Source organism: Poecile atricapillus, chromosome 4, assembly GCF_030490865.1.
Source record: "Poecile atricapillus isolate bPoeAtr1 chromosome 4, bPoeAtr1.hap1, whole genome shotgun sequence".
Classification (NCBI taxonomy): domain Eukaryota; kingdom Metazoa; phylum Chordata; class Aves; order Passeriformes; family Paridae; genus Poecile; species Poecile atricapillus.
Window position 1 is genome coordinate 54776282 of NC_081252.1, and position 16118 is coordinate 54792399.

The 16118-nt window shown below is 35.2% G+C and overlaps 1 protein-coding gene across 1 annotated transcript in view; it reads left to right on the plus strand.

Moving 5' to 3' along the window:
* ARAP2 (ArfGAP with RhoGAP domain, ankyrin repeat and PH domain 2) overlaps positions 1-16118 on the plus strand; it is a 108384-nt gene that overhangs the window by 76614 nt on the left and 15652 nt on the right. The window contains exons 21-26 of the mRNA XM_058838005.1: positions 382-487; positions 2327-2474; positions 3179-3247; positions 5471-5545; positions 6610-6727; positions 11485-11613. Of these exons, the coding sequence (XP_058693988.1) occupies positions 382-487; positions 2327-2474; positions 3179-3247; positions 5471-5545; positions 6610-6727; positions 11485-11613 (645 nt within the window). The remainder of the gene's footprint in view (positions 1-381; positions 488-2326; positions 2475-3178; positions 3248-5470; positions 5546-6609; positions 6728-11484; positions 11614-16118) is intronic.

Sequence of the window (16118 nt, forward strand, 5' to 3'; positions counted from 1 at the left end):
TCCTTTCTCATTGCTGGGAGCTCTTAGAAGTACATTTGCACTTGTGCATATGCAGTTGCACTCACATGTGAACACACACAAACTACAGATTTAAGTTTACTTTGAGAGAAAATGCAATTGCTGTTCTGGGCTTTAGTCTTAAGCAGTGGCAAATGGTGCTTGGATATAGAACTGTCCCTCTTTAACTGTTCCTGAACTGGTGTACAGTAATAGACTTTTTCAATAGTATATTATCAGCATTGCCTTTATGAAGAAAAGGCAATTACTTGATTTGGTAAATAGTAATTTTAAAAGATTAGATGATGCAGATATAGTTAATGAGAACTGCTGTTGATTTTTAGTGTGCATTGTTATTAATGCTCAATGATTATTTTCTGGCAGATACGCAGAATGAAAAGGAACGTGTGAGGAAGTACACAGCTTTTATTCGGAGTCTTCCACCAGTCAATAGAGCAACTTTGGCTGCTTTAATTGAACATCTTTACAGGTCATGGCAAATAATGCATTGTGGCAGAGAAATTCTTATAATGTGTTCTCAGTATAACTCCACAATATATGAAATGTGGCTTGTTTCATTAACTAGTAATCACAAAAGCTTATCTAGTTGCAGCAATTAATTAAATTTGAATTCCTGTAATTGATAGTGTGTTTTTTCTTTGCTTGTATTTTTAGCAGTAGGTATCTATAAAAATCAATGGATTGGAACAGTCTTACAGGGAGAGAGGGCTGCCAGTGTATGTGTCCAAGTAGGGTAATTTTTGATGTAGCTTCTTTATGCAATTTCATTTTACTCCAGTCTGCTAGTCTTCCAGAGGATTGTTGCAAATGATTCTTGAAATTAAAATATTTTTTTCAGTAAAAATGTCCTTCTCCATAATCTGTTTTGCACATAATAACTTTGAGAATTGCCTACCCTTTCTGTTTCTCATAAGTGCTTCATTTTACAACTAATGTAGTGGTAGAGAGTATCCAAAATACAAACTTGTTTAAGCACCAAAGGTCATAGCTTATTCCTAGATCAAATAAGGGGCAGAAGATGTGTAAAAAATATGTGATAATGATTCTGAGGTATCATGGTTAAATAGTGCTGGTCTATATTATATCATCTATTGAACAAGTTAAATTATATTTTTGGTGAATTGCAGTGACTATAGAATGTGCAGAAACTTCACTTTACAGGATGGTGTGTTCAGAAATTATGTTACATAGCCAGGTACATAGCAGATGTCATTTAGAAATACTTACATGATTGGTGCCATTATTTGGATAAAGACTGTGCTGCATATTATGTTTGAGAAGTTTCTTCTAAGCATATCTAGGTAGAGATATTGATAAAGTATTGCATCTGTTCTGAAAGTAATATGAATTCATGCATTTAACAGCCAAAATTTTGTGGTAGTTTTAAGTGTTTGCCTCTAAAAGAGGACATGTTATGTGAACAACAGAACTGATATGAAAGTATTACTATATGGCTAGAACTAAGAAGGACCTAATTTATTTCCACATTTTATTTGATCTTTGATCTCAAGTTTGTAGGTAATACTTACATTGCTTAATATAGTGAAACTGTATTTAGCAGTGGTTTGGCCTCACCTGGAACCCTATGTGCAATTCTGGGGTCTGCAGTTAAAGGGCATTAAGGTATTTGAATGCATCCAGAGGAAGGCAACAATGCTGGTGAAAGGGCTGGAATTCCCTCTGGGAAGTGGCTGAGGACTCAGGGCTTTTCTACTTCAGAGACAAGGAGGCTGAGTGGTGACCTCCTTGCTCTGTATGGCTTCCTGAGGAGGGGAAGGGGAGAGCGAGGCACCAATCTCTTCTCCCTGGTATCCGGTGCTAGGGTGCCTGAAAATGGTTCAAAACTGCATGTAGGGCAGTACCAATCATTAGGAAGCATTTCCTCACTAGAAGGGTGGTCAAACACTGTAACAGGCTTCTTAGAGGGATGGTGGATGACCCAAGCCTGTCAGTGCTGTTGGACAGTGCCCTTAGCAACATGCTTTAGCTTTTGGTCAGCCCTTAGGTGATCCAGCAGTTGGAATAGATGATCGTTGTAGGTCCCTTCTAACTCAAGTATGTTATTCTGGTTTTTATAATTTTCTATTCTACGGAGTTTTGATATCACTTGAAATGAAGTTAGGAAGTTTTCATTTCTGTAATGAGAAGCAAAGAGTATAAAGAAGTATTAAATAAATAATAGTACCTGTTTTCATTGCATTTGATGTTGTTACCTTTTTTTGAAGTGCTCTCTATATTCTGTAAAGGAGCCTCAGACAATCGTAGAAAAAATGAAACTGTCTAAATATGTTTATTTTTCCTTCAACAGAGTGCAGAAGTGTTCTGAAATTAACCAAATGAACCCTCACAATTTAGCCATGGTGTTTTCCTCATGCTTATTTCAAACTAAAGGCCAAACTAGTGAAGAAGTCAATGTAATTGAAGATCTAATTAAAAATTATGTGCAACTTTTTCATGTAGGTACCTTTATATGTATCCTAACTGCTCAAATGTTAGAGATTCAAAAATAGGAAAGTCTGCTTTAAAATGTGCTTCCTACCAGTTCAACAACCTAAAGATTTACAGGGTTTTTGACCTCTAATTCAGTGGACCTTTTTCTTGGCCTGTTTTAAATTTTATTTTCAATCAGTTTAACCTGTGTAGGAAGGACTGATTTAAGGGATGCTGTGAGCTATGGTTTTCCAAAATGATACTCATTCTCCTTGCCATTAAAAGCTTACAAGTTTTAAGAAAATTTTATGATTATTACTATTAAAAATAATGCTTCTAATCAAATTTTATGGGCCTGATCAGAACTGGAGCATGGAAAGATTTTGTGTTAGTCTCTGAGCTGTGGTTACAATTTGTTTTGTTCCTTAAACCCAGAAATAATGTTAACTCTAATTGGATTGAAGAGCTATTACTAGCAACAACTCATGTTAGCCATTTTGATTTGGAGTTGGCTGCCACTATAACATTGTTTTGGAGTTTTTCATTGATTCCTCTCTGTTTCATTATGTGTTCCATGAAGTTTATAGTAATGAGTCCTGTCAATGAAGAGCTGTTTCTGACTTATAGGATATTTCATATACCTGCTTCTGTGAGAACATGATTGATTGGAAGTTTTGGCAGTTGTTAGAATAATTATTATTAATCACACCAAAATTATTTATTTATACAGATAAATGAAGACCAAATCAAACAAATGGATATAGAGAACAGTTTTATAACAAGGTGGAAGGACACTCAGGTAAGTGTTCAGTTAGGCATGGATAAAAGGGAGTGAGGCCTAAACATCTCAGTACTTAGGTGCGTGGGTGCTCTTCTGTTCATCACTGAGACAGTATCGCCCAGGCACTGCACACTTGCTAAGTCATGCTTGAACCAGGTGCGAAATGAAGTGGCTCAGCTCACGTTCTTGCTCAACCACCCTCATCAGTTCTCCACAGCAGTTTTCCACAGGCTTCCAGTTACAGTTAAAACTAATGATGTGGTGCGATTGAGTGATCTGACAGCAGCACTGTAATCATGTAAGCATCATGGGTAATTGGCAACTTAGGCCTCAAGCAACTACAATTAAGAATTGTAAGAATTCTTTACATTTAACAACTGATAGTCTGACACACCAAAATGTGTGCATATGTGTGGGAAAATCAGTGATGTAGGTACTTAATACTTTGGAATATATAGGTTACCACAGTACTGTTATCTCTGGTGATGCAAAATGTTCTGAGAACAACTGAACTGAATTTCTCTGAAACTGGATTACTCAAAGTTCACATGTCTGAAATGTCACTGAAGTCCAGGTGGCACTTCATTAGTCGCTTTTCATTTTCTGACCACCATATACTTATGCCAGCTGTTGCAGTAATTTACATCACATTTTCTCTCCATACGGTTGTTTATATGAGCCCAGTGGAAATCATGTGTCAGCTTCATTCTTATTTCCAACCTTTTTCTGTAATATCATCTGAAAAGCAAATTTTATAACTAAATGAGCTTTTTTGAGTCTGTGCCACTATAATTAAGCAGCTTTCTTCAAAGTAGCTTTGTAATGTTTTTCCTCACAAATGTTTCCATTAATTTTCTATTCTCAAAGGCTAAACTAACTTAAAAGTTGCTGTTTTTCAGAATGTTAATGTTCTTTAAAATTCAGCACTGCCAGTTATTTTTCTATAGAAATGTAATCTTAGCTTCTGTAAATTGGTCAAAATGTATCCCAAAGCTCAACTGCTTATATATATGTGTGTATATATATATATGTGTTTCTATATACTTTTCTTAATCTTTTTCTCTGTTTGTAATGCATAAATAAGTGGCATCATATCAATACCATTCTCGAAAATGAAGACACAAATTGTTATCTTAGTGTTAATTTGATTATTAGTTCTTCATATTTGCCTATTAATAGAATGGTACCTTCTGATAGGTCCCTGTTTCTGCCTTTATTTTTCTTCCTATTCTCTGATCATCACTTATTTTTTAGGAAATATTTTATGGTAGTGGATTGAGATGAATTGAAATCTTTTGAAGATGCTTATGACTATGCTAAAAGAATTAGAGCAGGCAAAATGTGAGACATTTTTAACATTAGAAAAATACAGTGATTTCTCATCCATGAAGATAATTTTATTGCTATAGATGAGGAAACCTAGTTACAATGGAAAGTATTACATCCCTTCTCATAAATCATAATTTCCCTCATGATCATCGAATGTTTGATTTACTATATTTCTAATTTCTTTCTGAGTTTTATGTTGTTAGACATTCTTAAATAACATTTGTTAGTATTGTGTATATGAAACTATTATATGTCATAAATTTGCTTTATCTGATTATTCCACATAAGCATTGTGTGTTAAGTATAACCTTCTCTCCCACAAATTTGAAGAGCTATATTTAACACAGGTTGATATCAAGAGCATTTGTTTTAATTCCTTCTTTAATTAGGTAGTGACAAGATTTCATTCTGATTAAGAATCATAAATATAGTATTTGTAGTAATGAATTTTTATTTTCTTGATATGTGCATATAGCTATGTGGCTGAAATAGTCTTTTATATCTAATTTTTCATCTCACTTCTAACTAAATCATTTTGGTTTACAGTAAATTTTCATTCTTTTAAATTCTGTTCATCTGTTTTGATTCTGAAGTGAGCCTGACTAACCTCCAAATCAGAGTTAGGGTTCTGGCAGTTTAAGATACTAAGATGCACTCATGTCTTAGACTTAATCTTAAATATAAATTCAAAATTCCACTTATGCCCTGTCGCCTAGTTTTTCTACTTTTGAATGTGTATTTGTAAATGAATGTTAATTCATTTATGATATGAGTCTGTTGGATTTGTTCAGGGTTTGGATTTTTCTCCTGAATCTGTGAATTGTTTTTTTTTCTTTACAATAGTTAAATAATTGTACTTTTTTAAAAGGTTAATTTTTAACAATTATTTTTTCTTCAATTTTTTCTCTTTAGGTTTCCCAGGCTGGAGATTTACTTATTGAAGTTTATGTGGAAAGAAAGGAGCCAGACTGTAGTGTTATAATCAGGGTCAGTGTATAAAAATGATACAGTGATTTTATGAAGATGTTTTACTTGAAGTGTATCAGATTTATTTTAATACATGGTTTTATATAAGAACACAATGAAAGTATGAATTTATGTTTATCGCTATTCTTTTAAATATTTTGTTTTAGAATTTTCAGTTTTGCCTAAATTATGTAAAGAGTGATTATTTACACATTTTTAAGAAAAAAATTAAGAAAAATTATACCGTTTTAAGGCTGAGATGTCCTGCTTTAGTTTTACTGTAGTATTCAGCAGTATAAATTCTCCCGACTCTACATGTGCAACACAAGCATTAACAAGGACACAATGAATGTTGATTTTATCTGATAGCTCAAGCCAGTAAAATAACATTCCTCCTTTTTTTTTGTCTGTGGCTTTCTTCTTTCTTTGAGTGTTAAAAAACCAAAGCTTGTTACTAGTGTAGAGATTTTTGAGCTTTCTGTTTAATAGTGTGTTTAAACACCTGCATCTCCAGTAGTAGTGTTCTGATATTTTTCGTTAGAACTCTCTGGTTTTGTTTCCTTTTTGCTCTCTTCAGCACATGACTCTCAAACACTTTTGTTTGTACAGATATATGGGGTATGTGGTATACATAGATAGACATGTGCACATAAGACATGCTTTTAAAAATAGGAATAAAATGGGAATATGCATTGGTAAGATACAAAAAAACGGTGCTTCTCTAATATTTATCTTCCCACACCCAAGAAAATATATCAAAGCTTTTCCTTTTTCCTGATTTTTCTGGGTTACAGAAAAGGAATTTCATGCTAGCAAGTTAACCACAATCTTACAAATATAACTTCAATCTCATTGAACAAAATAAGGAAAGCCTGCTGGAATCTGATAGATACGTTATGGGTTTCCAGCTCATATTTTTGCTGCTTTTGTTTGTTTGTTTTTGTTTGTGGGGTTTTTCAGGTTTTTTGGTTTTTTTTTTTTTTTTATTTTTCCTTAGGGCAATTGCAGGGAGGAAGACTTCGAAAAAATTAAATCAGAAATCAGTAATTGAAATGTATTATAAACTGACTCAATTTGTATTGCAGGTATCACCTTTGATGGAAGCAGAAGAATTAACTAATGATGTTTTAGGAATCAAAAACATTATTCCCAGCAAAGATGATATCTGGGCTGCTTTTGAAGTACTTGAAAATGGAGAATTAGGTTAGTGACACTTAAATTTATGCCTGTCAATCAGCTTTTATTATTTTAATTTTTCAATACTTTTAATGGCATCAAAAGCTTTAAAGACTTTATGGAAACAAGGAAAGAAATAGCCTTCATGCCAGTGTTTTACATTTGGTTGTTATGGCGCCTGCGTGATTTCTTTCTTCACTTTGCCAGCTATGATGTGATGAATTGTTGTAAACTGCTTATAAATTAGGAGCTGAGAAGATCTTTGTATTACACTGTTTTGCAGTTCATTAGTCATCAGCTATAGAAAAGTAGGTCTTACCAATAAGTCTTAGAAGAAAATCCTATTTTTGTAAGAATGTCAGCACTTGATTTTATAAACAATAATGCTTTTCAAAAAATTAAATGATAAAATACATGTTAGACTTAGGATCTTTTTTATTTGTTTTATTCAAATATTTAATGTACATAGGTGAAAAAAGGCATAAAGCATGTAATTCCTTACACACTTTAATGTGTATTTTTGGCAAGTGGCATTATGGTGTGTCTAGCAGAATCTTGAAAAATTTGTTTGAAATATGGTTCTGCTGCCAACAAAAGCAAATGTCACATGGCAACAATATTCATGAATGGTAAAGAGGTTTTAACATTGTGAATACTTTATATATGCTGGAGCATGTTTAAAATGCTGGAGAATTTTATTTTTAGAGATACCTAAAATAAAGTAATAGTTTTCTTTTTTTAATTAAAACATATTTTGATGAATATTCCCTAAGGTAATCTTAAGGATTTTTTTAAGAATATATGGGGACAGAAATATGCAACATGTATTTCCATTTCCTAGTAAGCTGCTGCTCTTAACTGTTCTCATGTTACAGAGGAGGACTGTGGACTTATTTTTTTCTATAGTGAAGATACCTATTTTCAAGTCAAGAAAAAATAAGAAAGTGGACAAAATAAGATTACTAAACGTCGGTCTAATAATTTTTATTAGTTCCGTTGTACTTAATTTTAAGATGTGCTTACAGTAATTCCTTCAGTTTTACTAATATTACTTACGTACTCAGTCTTGAGCCTGGCAATATAAAAAACTAGAATGGAAGTGTATTCTCCCTTTCAACTCAAAATAAATTATCCTGAGTCCTCTTCACGTCTTAGAGTTGGTGATGCTGTATAGAATTGTAATACAGAGTTCCTTTGCAGATTCGTAGATGTGGGTGACAACTGACAAAGAATGCTAGCATCTCTTATCTTTGGAAGAGTCCTGATAATTCCTACAAGTGCAGTACAAATCATATTTCTTTAGACTGAATAATGGAAAAAAAATGTAATTTTATTTTCTTAAAGTTGATATATGACGCTTACATGAAAAGTAAACTAGATACAGCCAAGAGAACATAAAAGTAAATAAACAGATATACCCCACAACAACTTCTTGAGGTATTTAGGTGCAACAACTAATATTTTAGTGGGGCATTGAAATGTGTGAGCTAATGACTGTAGAGGACAAAATAAAGCTAAGAGTGAGACACCAGAGGCCCTAACACAATAACATAACACCATAAATATGGGCAGGATATTAGAATGCATCCTACTGAAAGAACAGTTTCCAACACAAAGTTGAAATTGCACACCAGTGTTTTAAATCCAAAACAACCAATGAAAAACCAAACTAAATTAAGTCCTAATTCATCACCTGACTTCTGTCAATAGAGACTGTGTTGATGAAATGTCTTCTTCATGGATCCCTTTCTGGAAGAATAAGTGCATCAGAACAAATGAATTACTGTTTCAAAATAAAAATGATGTAGTAAAGAGACACTCATCAAGGTAGACTCCTGTGATCCTATGGCTGAACCTAACAGGTTTGCAGAGGGTGGGAACACAGAGAAAATTAGTTCTATAATGTCTGGTCCAAATGTGACGCTGAAGAACTAAAAGACTACTTGAGTCTTCCCTACTGGAAGTTGATTTTACTAGTGTCATTTGACAAACACCATCTGAGGCATTTGCAAATTAATTGAGATGCTGACACATAATGGCAGAAAAACATTTGCACATTTGTTTCAAATGTACATCAATAATCACTGTGTCTTTCTGATAAAAATAAATTTTCTGCTTTTTTTCCTGCTGCATGTGCGTGGTGGTATTCTGCTTGTTACACTCAGCTCTGAATTTTTTTACTTTTTAAGTTTTTATTTTACTTTTTAATATATACTGTCAGAAAAGCAACCCCTAAGAAAGCAAGAAAATTAGAATCATATTTTCTAGAAAGTAGTTTTCTGCTAATAGTTAATGTTTAAGGTGAAAATGACTGGTTTAGGATATTTCCTAGCATATGATGACCTAAGTGAAGGAAAGGGTAATTGAATGTATGTGTTGACTGCTTGCTGTTCAAAATACTAGAATTGCAACATTAAAAAATCAGCTAAATTATTTGCAAGTAGAAGAGTTGCAATAATTGATGATTTTATCAAATCTAATGCAGAATATTTAATACCATATGCTTTGACAAAATAGGGGGTTTATATATATTTTTTTTAATAATATGTGATTGATGGATAGTTTGTAAATGAGGTGTGTTACCAGTAAAATAGCTAATGGTTTTCTGCATGATGATTTATGTACCATGTAATCAATGATGACAGAGGATCTTAAATGTAACTATAAATAAAACAGTAGGTGTTTACTGTGGGAGTGCTCGTGTTCTAGGAAGATGTGGTGATTTACCAGTCTCCTGCCTTTGATTTGAAAAATTCTTCTACTTAAAGTGGATTTTCTCTCTTGTACAAATGCTATTATAACTCTGTCCCCAGCCCCTCCATTACCACTGTCCACCCCACAGTGGCCAGGGAGGCTTGCCAGATGAGGCCCTAAAAACGAGGCTCTTTCCCTTTGCTGAGATGGCAGTTGCAGTTTTATTTCTTGAGATCCTTCAGGGTGAGATGGCAGCAGGGAAAGAGGAAAGGTATCGATAAGCAGCTCTTTTTCAAGGCAGGGGAAAGGGGTGTGGGGGAATTTACACAACTAATAAGGGGAACTGGGGAGAACAAGATAAGGGAAAGAACTTACAAGTCTACATTTTCGGGGGTACATTCTTTGAGTCATACCATTTTTCCTAACTGCATTACAACATACAAAGGCATCAGTTGTTTAAGCTTTATCACATCAGAGTCCACTGTTCCCCAAAAATTTAGGAGTCTGACTATTTAAAACAAAAGGGCCAGAAGAAGTGGTTTTAATAAAGTAGGGGTTGAGCTGCTATCTACAAAATGGTATTCTTGTTAGGCTGCTTCGGTGTTAAGTCTGAATAGTGAAACCTTTCAATAGCTAGTATCACAGCTCTACAGGTAGCATAGGTATTTTTACATCCCAAATTAGGGTGTTTTTTTCTGTCACTTAAGTGCATTATTTGTGGCTGCTGCTTTCTGAGGCTCTAGTGTTCAGGTGTTCTAGAAAATACATTCTGATAGACCGTAGTGCTGGAACGTCCCAAAGCAGCTGTTGACATTTCATATTCATCTACCATAGCAGGAATGAAAAATGAGATTATGGCTGCATACTTTGCCCTTCAGTACTCAAGGGACGTGGCTAGACTGTGTGACCCAACATGACAGTGTCACAGAGGTGCAACTTTTCAGGAGCCATACCCAGCTCTTCTCAAGGCCTGACCCACATAAATTGGTATGCAAATGGAAACACAAATATTTTGGAAAAATCTCTCTTTGGAGATAAAATGACACTTGAATCCACAAAGTCATTGTTAAGGCTTTTGTGGGTTCATGAATTACAGCAGGTGCTTGCTGCTGAGCAGGTGAAAGCCTTCAAGGATGTGAGTGTCTTCCTCCACTCATATCAGTGTTGTGTCAGGCTTTGCTGTTCATGTGACACCCAGATTACTGCAGGATCTGGTAATGCAGATTTAGGGACTTCTTGCAAGATCTTTTCTGCCTTCATTTGGTAGGTGAAATGCGGTTTGTATGGAGTACTGGCTGGGCTTTCTTATCACTGCAGTTTTTCAGTTCTGTGCTGGGTCTCAGAGTTTCTCTTCTAGGGTGGATGATGCCTATCAAAAACTTTGAGCATCTGAAGATTTGGAGGGCACACATACAGTCTGGTCATGCCTTCAGTGGCAGTTTAATGTTCCTGCACTTTTTGTACAACATTGAAATACACAGGTGGAAGTTTGGATATTCCTTAACCACAGCAACAGGGAGAAGACCTAGTAAGACCATATGTTTTTTCTCTCTAGTAAAAGGAATCTAATGAAACCAGGAGTCTGTTTCAGTCTGCTTTGATCAATAACACACAGTATAATACATACCAGTTGGAGGCATTTTTTTTCACTGTGATCACTCCAGATTCTTTGGTTCTTTGATTGCAGAGAATTGATAGCTATGATGTTTCATTTTTGTATTGAGCATAGGTCAGTAAGGCACAGTATAGCTGAAGGCCTCAGTTCTGTTTGATCATATTTAGGCATGCCCTGTAATAGGTCCTTACTTTTGTATTTAGTGTGAAAGCAGTGTGAAAGAGTCACTGAAAATTTGGCTACCGGTTGTTTAATTTTATATTCATTACCTGTGCAAGTGCTGCCAGCAAAGGTACTGTCAATGAAGTGCCTAATTGTCTTATTTTGAAAGCAGTATTTTTCTTCTGTAGCTTAAAGTCAATGAGATCTTGTTGTGTACAGGCAAATGTAACTTCTGAGTGCCTCCAAAATTGTTGGGTTTTCTCTTTTGTTTTAATTCTAGTTTTCTGTGTGTTGTTTCTTTGGCATTTTTTAGAACGTCCTCTGCATTATACAGAGAATGTACTAGAACAAGTTCTTCACTGGAGTTCACTACCAGAGCCTGGCACTGCATATCTAATAATAAAGAGATTTCTAACAGCAGACATGGTGAATCTCTACAGTGGTATGTAATTTATTTTTTTTTTTACTTAGTTATTTTATATGGAAAAACAAGGGTAGCAATTATTTTCAGTGGAACAAAGTGTCCCAGAACAACTAAATTACTGCTACTTCATAAAAATTACAGATTTACAGAGGGTTGTGGTGGTGACTCCCTATAAAAACACAGAGATTATGGATGTTTGTTTCTACAAACTATAAGCTCTCCCATTGAAATATGAAGGTGTACAGAAATTCTGCAGTCAGTTCACACTCTGAAGCTTGAAACTGCTCTTACCTAAGACATATTGTTTAAGTATATTTATATAGCTATGGTATACTAATAGAAATTTCTATTATCTAATTTGATGCCTCCAAATTACGAAGCCAATTTCACAGAATCCATCACAGAATATTCTGAGGAGTTGGAAGGGACCCAGAAGGATCATCAAAGTCCAGCTCCTTGCCTTATACTGGACAATGCCATGTGCCTGAGAGAGTTGCTTCTTGAACTCTCAGGCTGGTGCTGTGACGACTGCCCTGGGGAGATGTTCCAGTGCCCAACCACCCTCTGGGGGAAGCTTTCCTGATACCCAACCTAAACTTCCCTTTTACAGCTTCAGACCATACCATTATCCTGACACTGGTCACCTCAAAGTAAAGATCAATGTTTGCCCCTCTGACTCCCCTCACAAGGAAGTTTTTGACTGCAATGACGTCTCCCTTCAGTCTCCTCCAAGCTGAACAAACCAAGTGACCTCAGCCACTCCTTACACTTGAGGGCTTCCCCTCAAGGCCCTTCACCATCTTTGTTGCCCTCCTTAGGACACTCTCTAACAGCTTTAGATCCTTCTCCCACTGTGGCACCCAGAGCTGCACACTATTCAAGATGAGGCTGCCTCAGCTCAGAGCAGAGTGGGACAATCCCCTCCCTTGCCCAGCTGGCCATGCTGGGCCTGATGCCCCCCAGGACACGCTTGGCCCTCCTGGCTGCCAGGGCACAATGACTCATGGTCACCTTGCCGTTGACCAGGAACCCCAGGTCCCTTTCCATGGCACTGCTTTCCAGCATCTCATTCCCCAGACTGTGTGTATGTCCAGGGTTGCTGTATCGCAGGTGACATACTCATTTGAATTACATACTCAAGCAACTGAATAATTTGGAGAGTATGTCTTTAAAAGGGAGCTGACACTTAAAATACAGATCAAGTGTATAGTCAAAATATATGGTTTACACATTGCCCCAGTTGATCTTTTTTTTTTTTTCCTCCACACAATACCTGGCTTTAAGTCTCCTATATAATATGTTTTATCTGCTTTGTGCGAAGTGGGAATTTAGGAGTTCAGAAATTATATCCTGTTTTCAAGAAGTTGAAATCCTGTGTGCTATCAGTGTATAATGTGTGATAGTAACACATGATGCCTGGTTTAATGTTCATCTTATTTTATCTAATGACACATTCAAATATATCTACCTTTTCGTCTCTTTCTCATACATGGAAATGTTAATCGTTCCATTCTATATATCTCGTCTTGACTTCAAGAAGTAAAATTTACACTATTGTACTTAACTCTTCTGAAAGTAATGGCCTTCTTCCACCATGCTTTATTTTTGTAAAAGCATATTTCATAAATGTGAACGAACCTGAACAAGTGTGCTGTTCATGACTTTTATGGTTACGTTTCACTGTCAATAAATGTGTGATAGCAGATCATGAATGGAGAGAAATGGCCTACTTCATTAAAAGCTTGATATATGAACTCTCATCACCTCACTAGGAGTGTGTTGAGATATAATCAGAAAAGGGAATGGGTCATAAGGATTGTGTGAATCACTGCTCTAAGAAACACATAAGGATTAGACTAGTGTCAGTTTACAAAATGTAGTCAAGTGATCTGCTGCTATTTGTACTCCTTCCGGTCTCCTAGATTTTACATCCATTTGTTCTCCCAGCCTATCACAGTAATTTTTTGCATCAGTTCCATTCAGTTTGATCTTAGTATAGACACACTGTCTTTTGACTGTTTATTGATGCTTTTTATGTTTAAAATAATTAAAACCTTATCAAATAAATTGTATTGGTTTTCTCAGTGGTTTGAAAAGGAAAATTTCTACCATATTTCAGACTTGCAGTGTTGATGTCTGAAAACTCGACATGGCAGAGTAATCTTGTGAATCCATCACTACATAGTGTCAGAATGAGAAAATATACAGAGCGAAGTCATTAGGGCAGGGATGTTCCCAATGTCTAGGGTACAAGGTGTACTTGTGGTGAGGCTCTCCATCTCAAAGTACTTGAGAAATAACTGCTAGCTTGAAGGAAGAACGGGAGATCTTTTCTGTCTTTTACGCTCTACGTGTGGGTAACTCCTTATCACTGAAAAATAGGGCTGAGGGCAGATGTGCAACCGCTATGGTTTGAAGTTTGTTTTTTAAGAGTAGATTCAGCCCATACAAATGGGCAACTGGGTGAATGCATGTCCTCCTACTTTGCAGTAAAATTAATAGGACTGTGATCATATGACGTTTGTAATTTAATGCCAAGAGTATTCCTTGGTTCCCTGATTTATTTAATAATCCTAAAGACTATTATATTCCTGAATTTTTTTTTTTCTGTTAGTATTACCTAAGAGATTTTCATTCTCAGAACTTTTCTCCTTTTTCTTCCTGAGTGTATAATGTTGTTTGAAATAATGTTGTTTCCATAGTGAGCCCAAGGAACAGCTCTTTTAGCCTCATTTCATTTTGGCAATTTACCACAGTCTTCTCTGTCAGTGCAACTTTTCCCATGTTTTTTATATGTAATATATTCCTAATTTTGAGACTTATTCTCATCTTGTCCATTTTAAAATATTTTCTCATGTTCTGCATCTGAACTCAGTCGTTTAGAGCAGGGTGCTAATAACACCAAGGTTGTGGGTTTTTGATCCCTATGTGGGGCATTCACCCAGGAGTTGGACTATATAATTCTGGCGGGTCTCTTCCAACTCAGACCATTTTGTGATTCTACAATCCAAACCTTGTACTGAGGTCTAGATGTATGTTTTTTCTTGTATAGAAACCAACTTTCCTTTTCAAGGAAAAAGTATTTATTTGTATTGATACGTTTCAGCAAATTTATGGTGAGTTTTCTACTTTATTCCAGCTCTTCAGTTACTTGTTCCTGACAATTTATTCCATAGCTTTTCATACTTGTTGTAGGAGCACTCTTTCAAGTGCTGTTCAGTAGGGCGATGTGTGCACTGTATTTTGGTATAAGGGATACTCAGGACAGCTTAATTCTATTTCAAGACCCTTTTTCTTCTTGTTACCTAAAAAATTCTCATATTAAAGTTGTATTTGTTAGAAAACCAAATATTATTTATTTGTTAAAGTTTACTTTAAGGTCTGTGTATATAGGTCCTTGAAATTTTTCCAGTACGGTGTTGTATAATTTAAGTGGTAAGTATTGATTTCTGAGAACAGGAGCTGTTATTCAGATATTCTTTGAAATGCAAGCTTCTAAACCATAGGTGGATCAATCCTGCATGGATTAAGTGTACTTACTTCCTAGTTGTAAAGTTTGAGCAAGTTTAGCATGTTTTGTAAAGTTTGTGTCTGAAAAATACGTTCTGATTAGGACACATCTTACTGTTTTAGGTTTACTTAATGAAATGCTAGCTTCTAAAGTACATGGAATATCATCAATTTAGAGAATTATTTTTTTCCTACTTCAGGCTATTCTGATATCTTTGTAAGTATCAAGTGTTTGACAGATTCACTACCATAGGAGTGCTGTGAAGTTTAAAACGAGTTTTTGTCATGTTGCGAGCTATGTGCAGAAATTTAAAATCTTCTAGCTTGGTACAGATGTGGAAGTATCCTGCTACTCTCATTAAGTACTCTGCTACTTCATTTTGTATAGTTTTTTTAAAAAAATGAAAAAGAAAAAGAAAAAAGTGCTTGTAATTGTGTGGATAAGGATTCATATTCTGTTCTGAACATGAAATAAATACTATTACAAGCAAAGAGAGAATACATCACTTTTTTTTAACTGTGCATGCATATTTGCACTTATAACTGAGGACTTCTAAGTAATTTCTATTTTTAATTGTTGAAATGTATTGATTCTGGATTTAGATTCTTATTTTTTGATATTTTATCATGTGCTGCTTCCTAATAATAGAGTTTTGATGTTGGATGCTCAGTCTAAGTGGAGTTTTAGTGATAAAAACCAATTGAGTACTTGGGTAAGGATGAGATTTTCATTACACCATATTTCAATACACCCCTTTTACATCACAGTTTTATTTCTTATCCTGAAACTAATATGGAGTCATTCTGTGACTCCTGAACAAGTTGGTTCAGTATTTCCTAAGTAAATGAATGATTTACAGGAAGTACCGACACTTAGCTAAAAATAGGTGGTGAAAGCCAACATACGGCATAAGTAAGTAGTAGTCTTGCAGTGTCTGGGGATAAAGGAATTATTAACCCTGTTAATCTGGCTTTGTCTTCAAGGTAAAATGGTATTCAGTAGAATGGAGAAG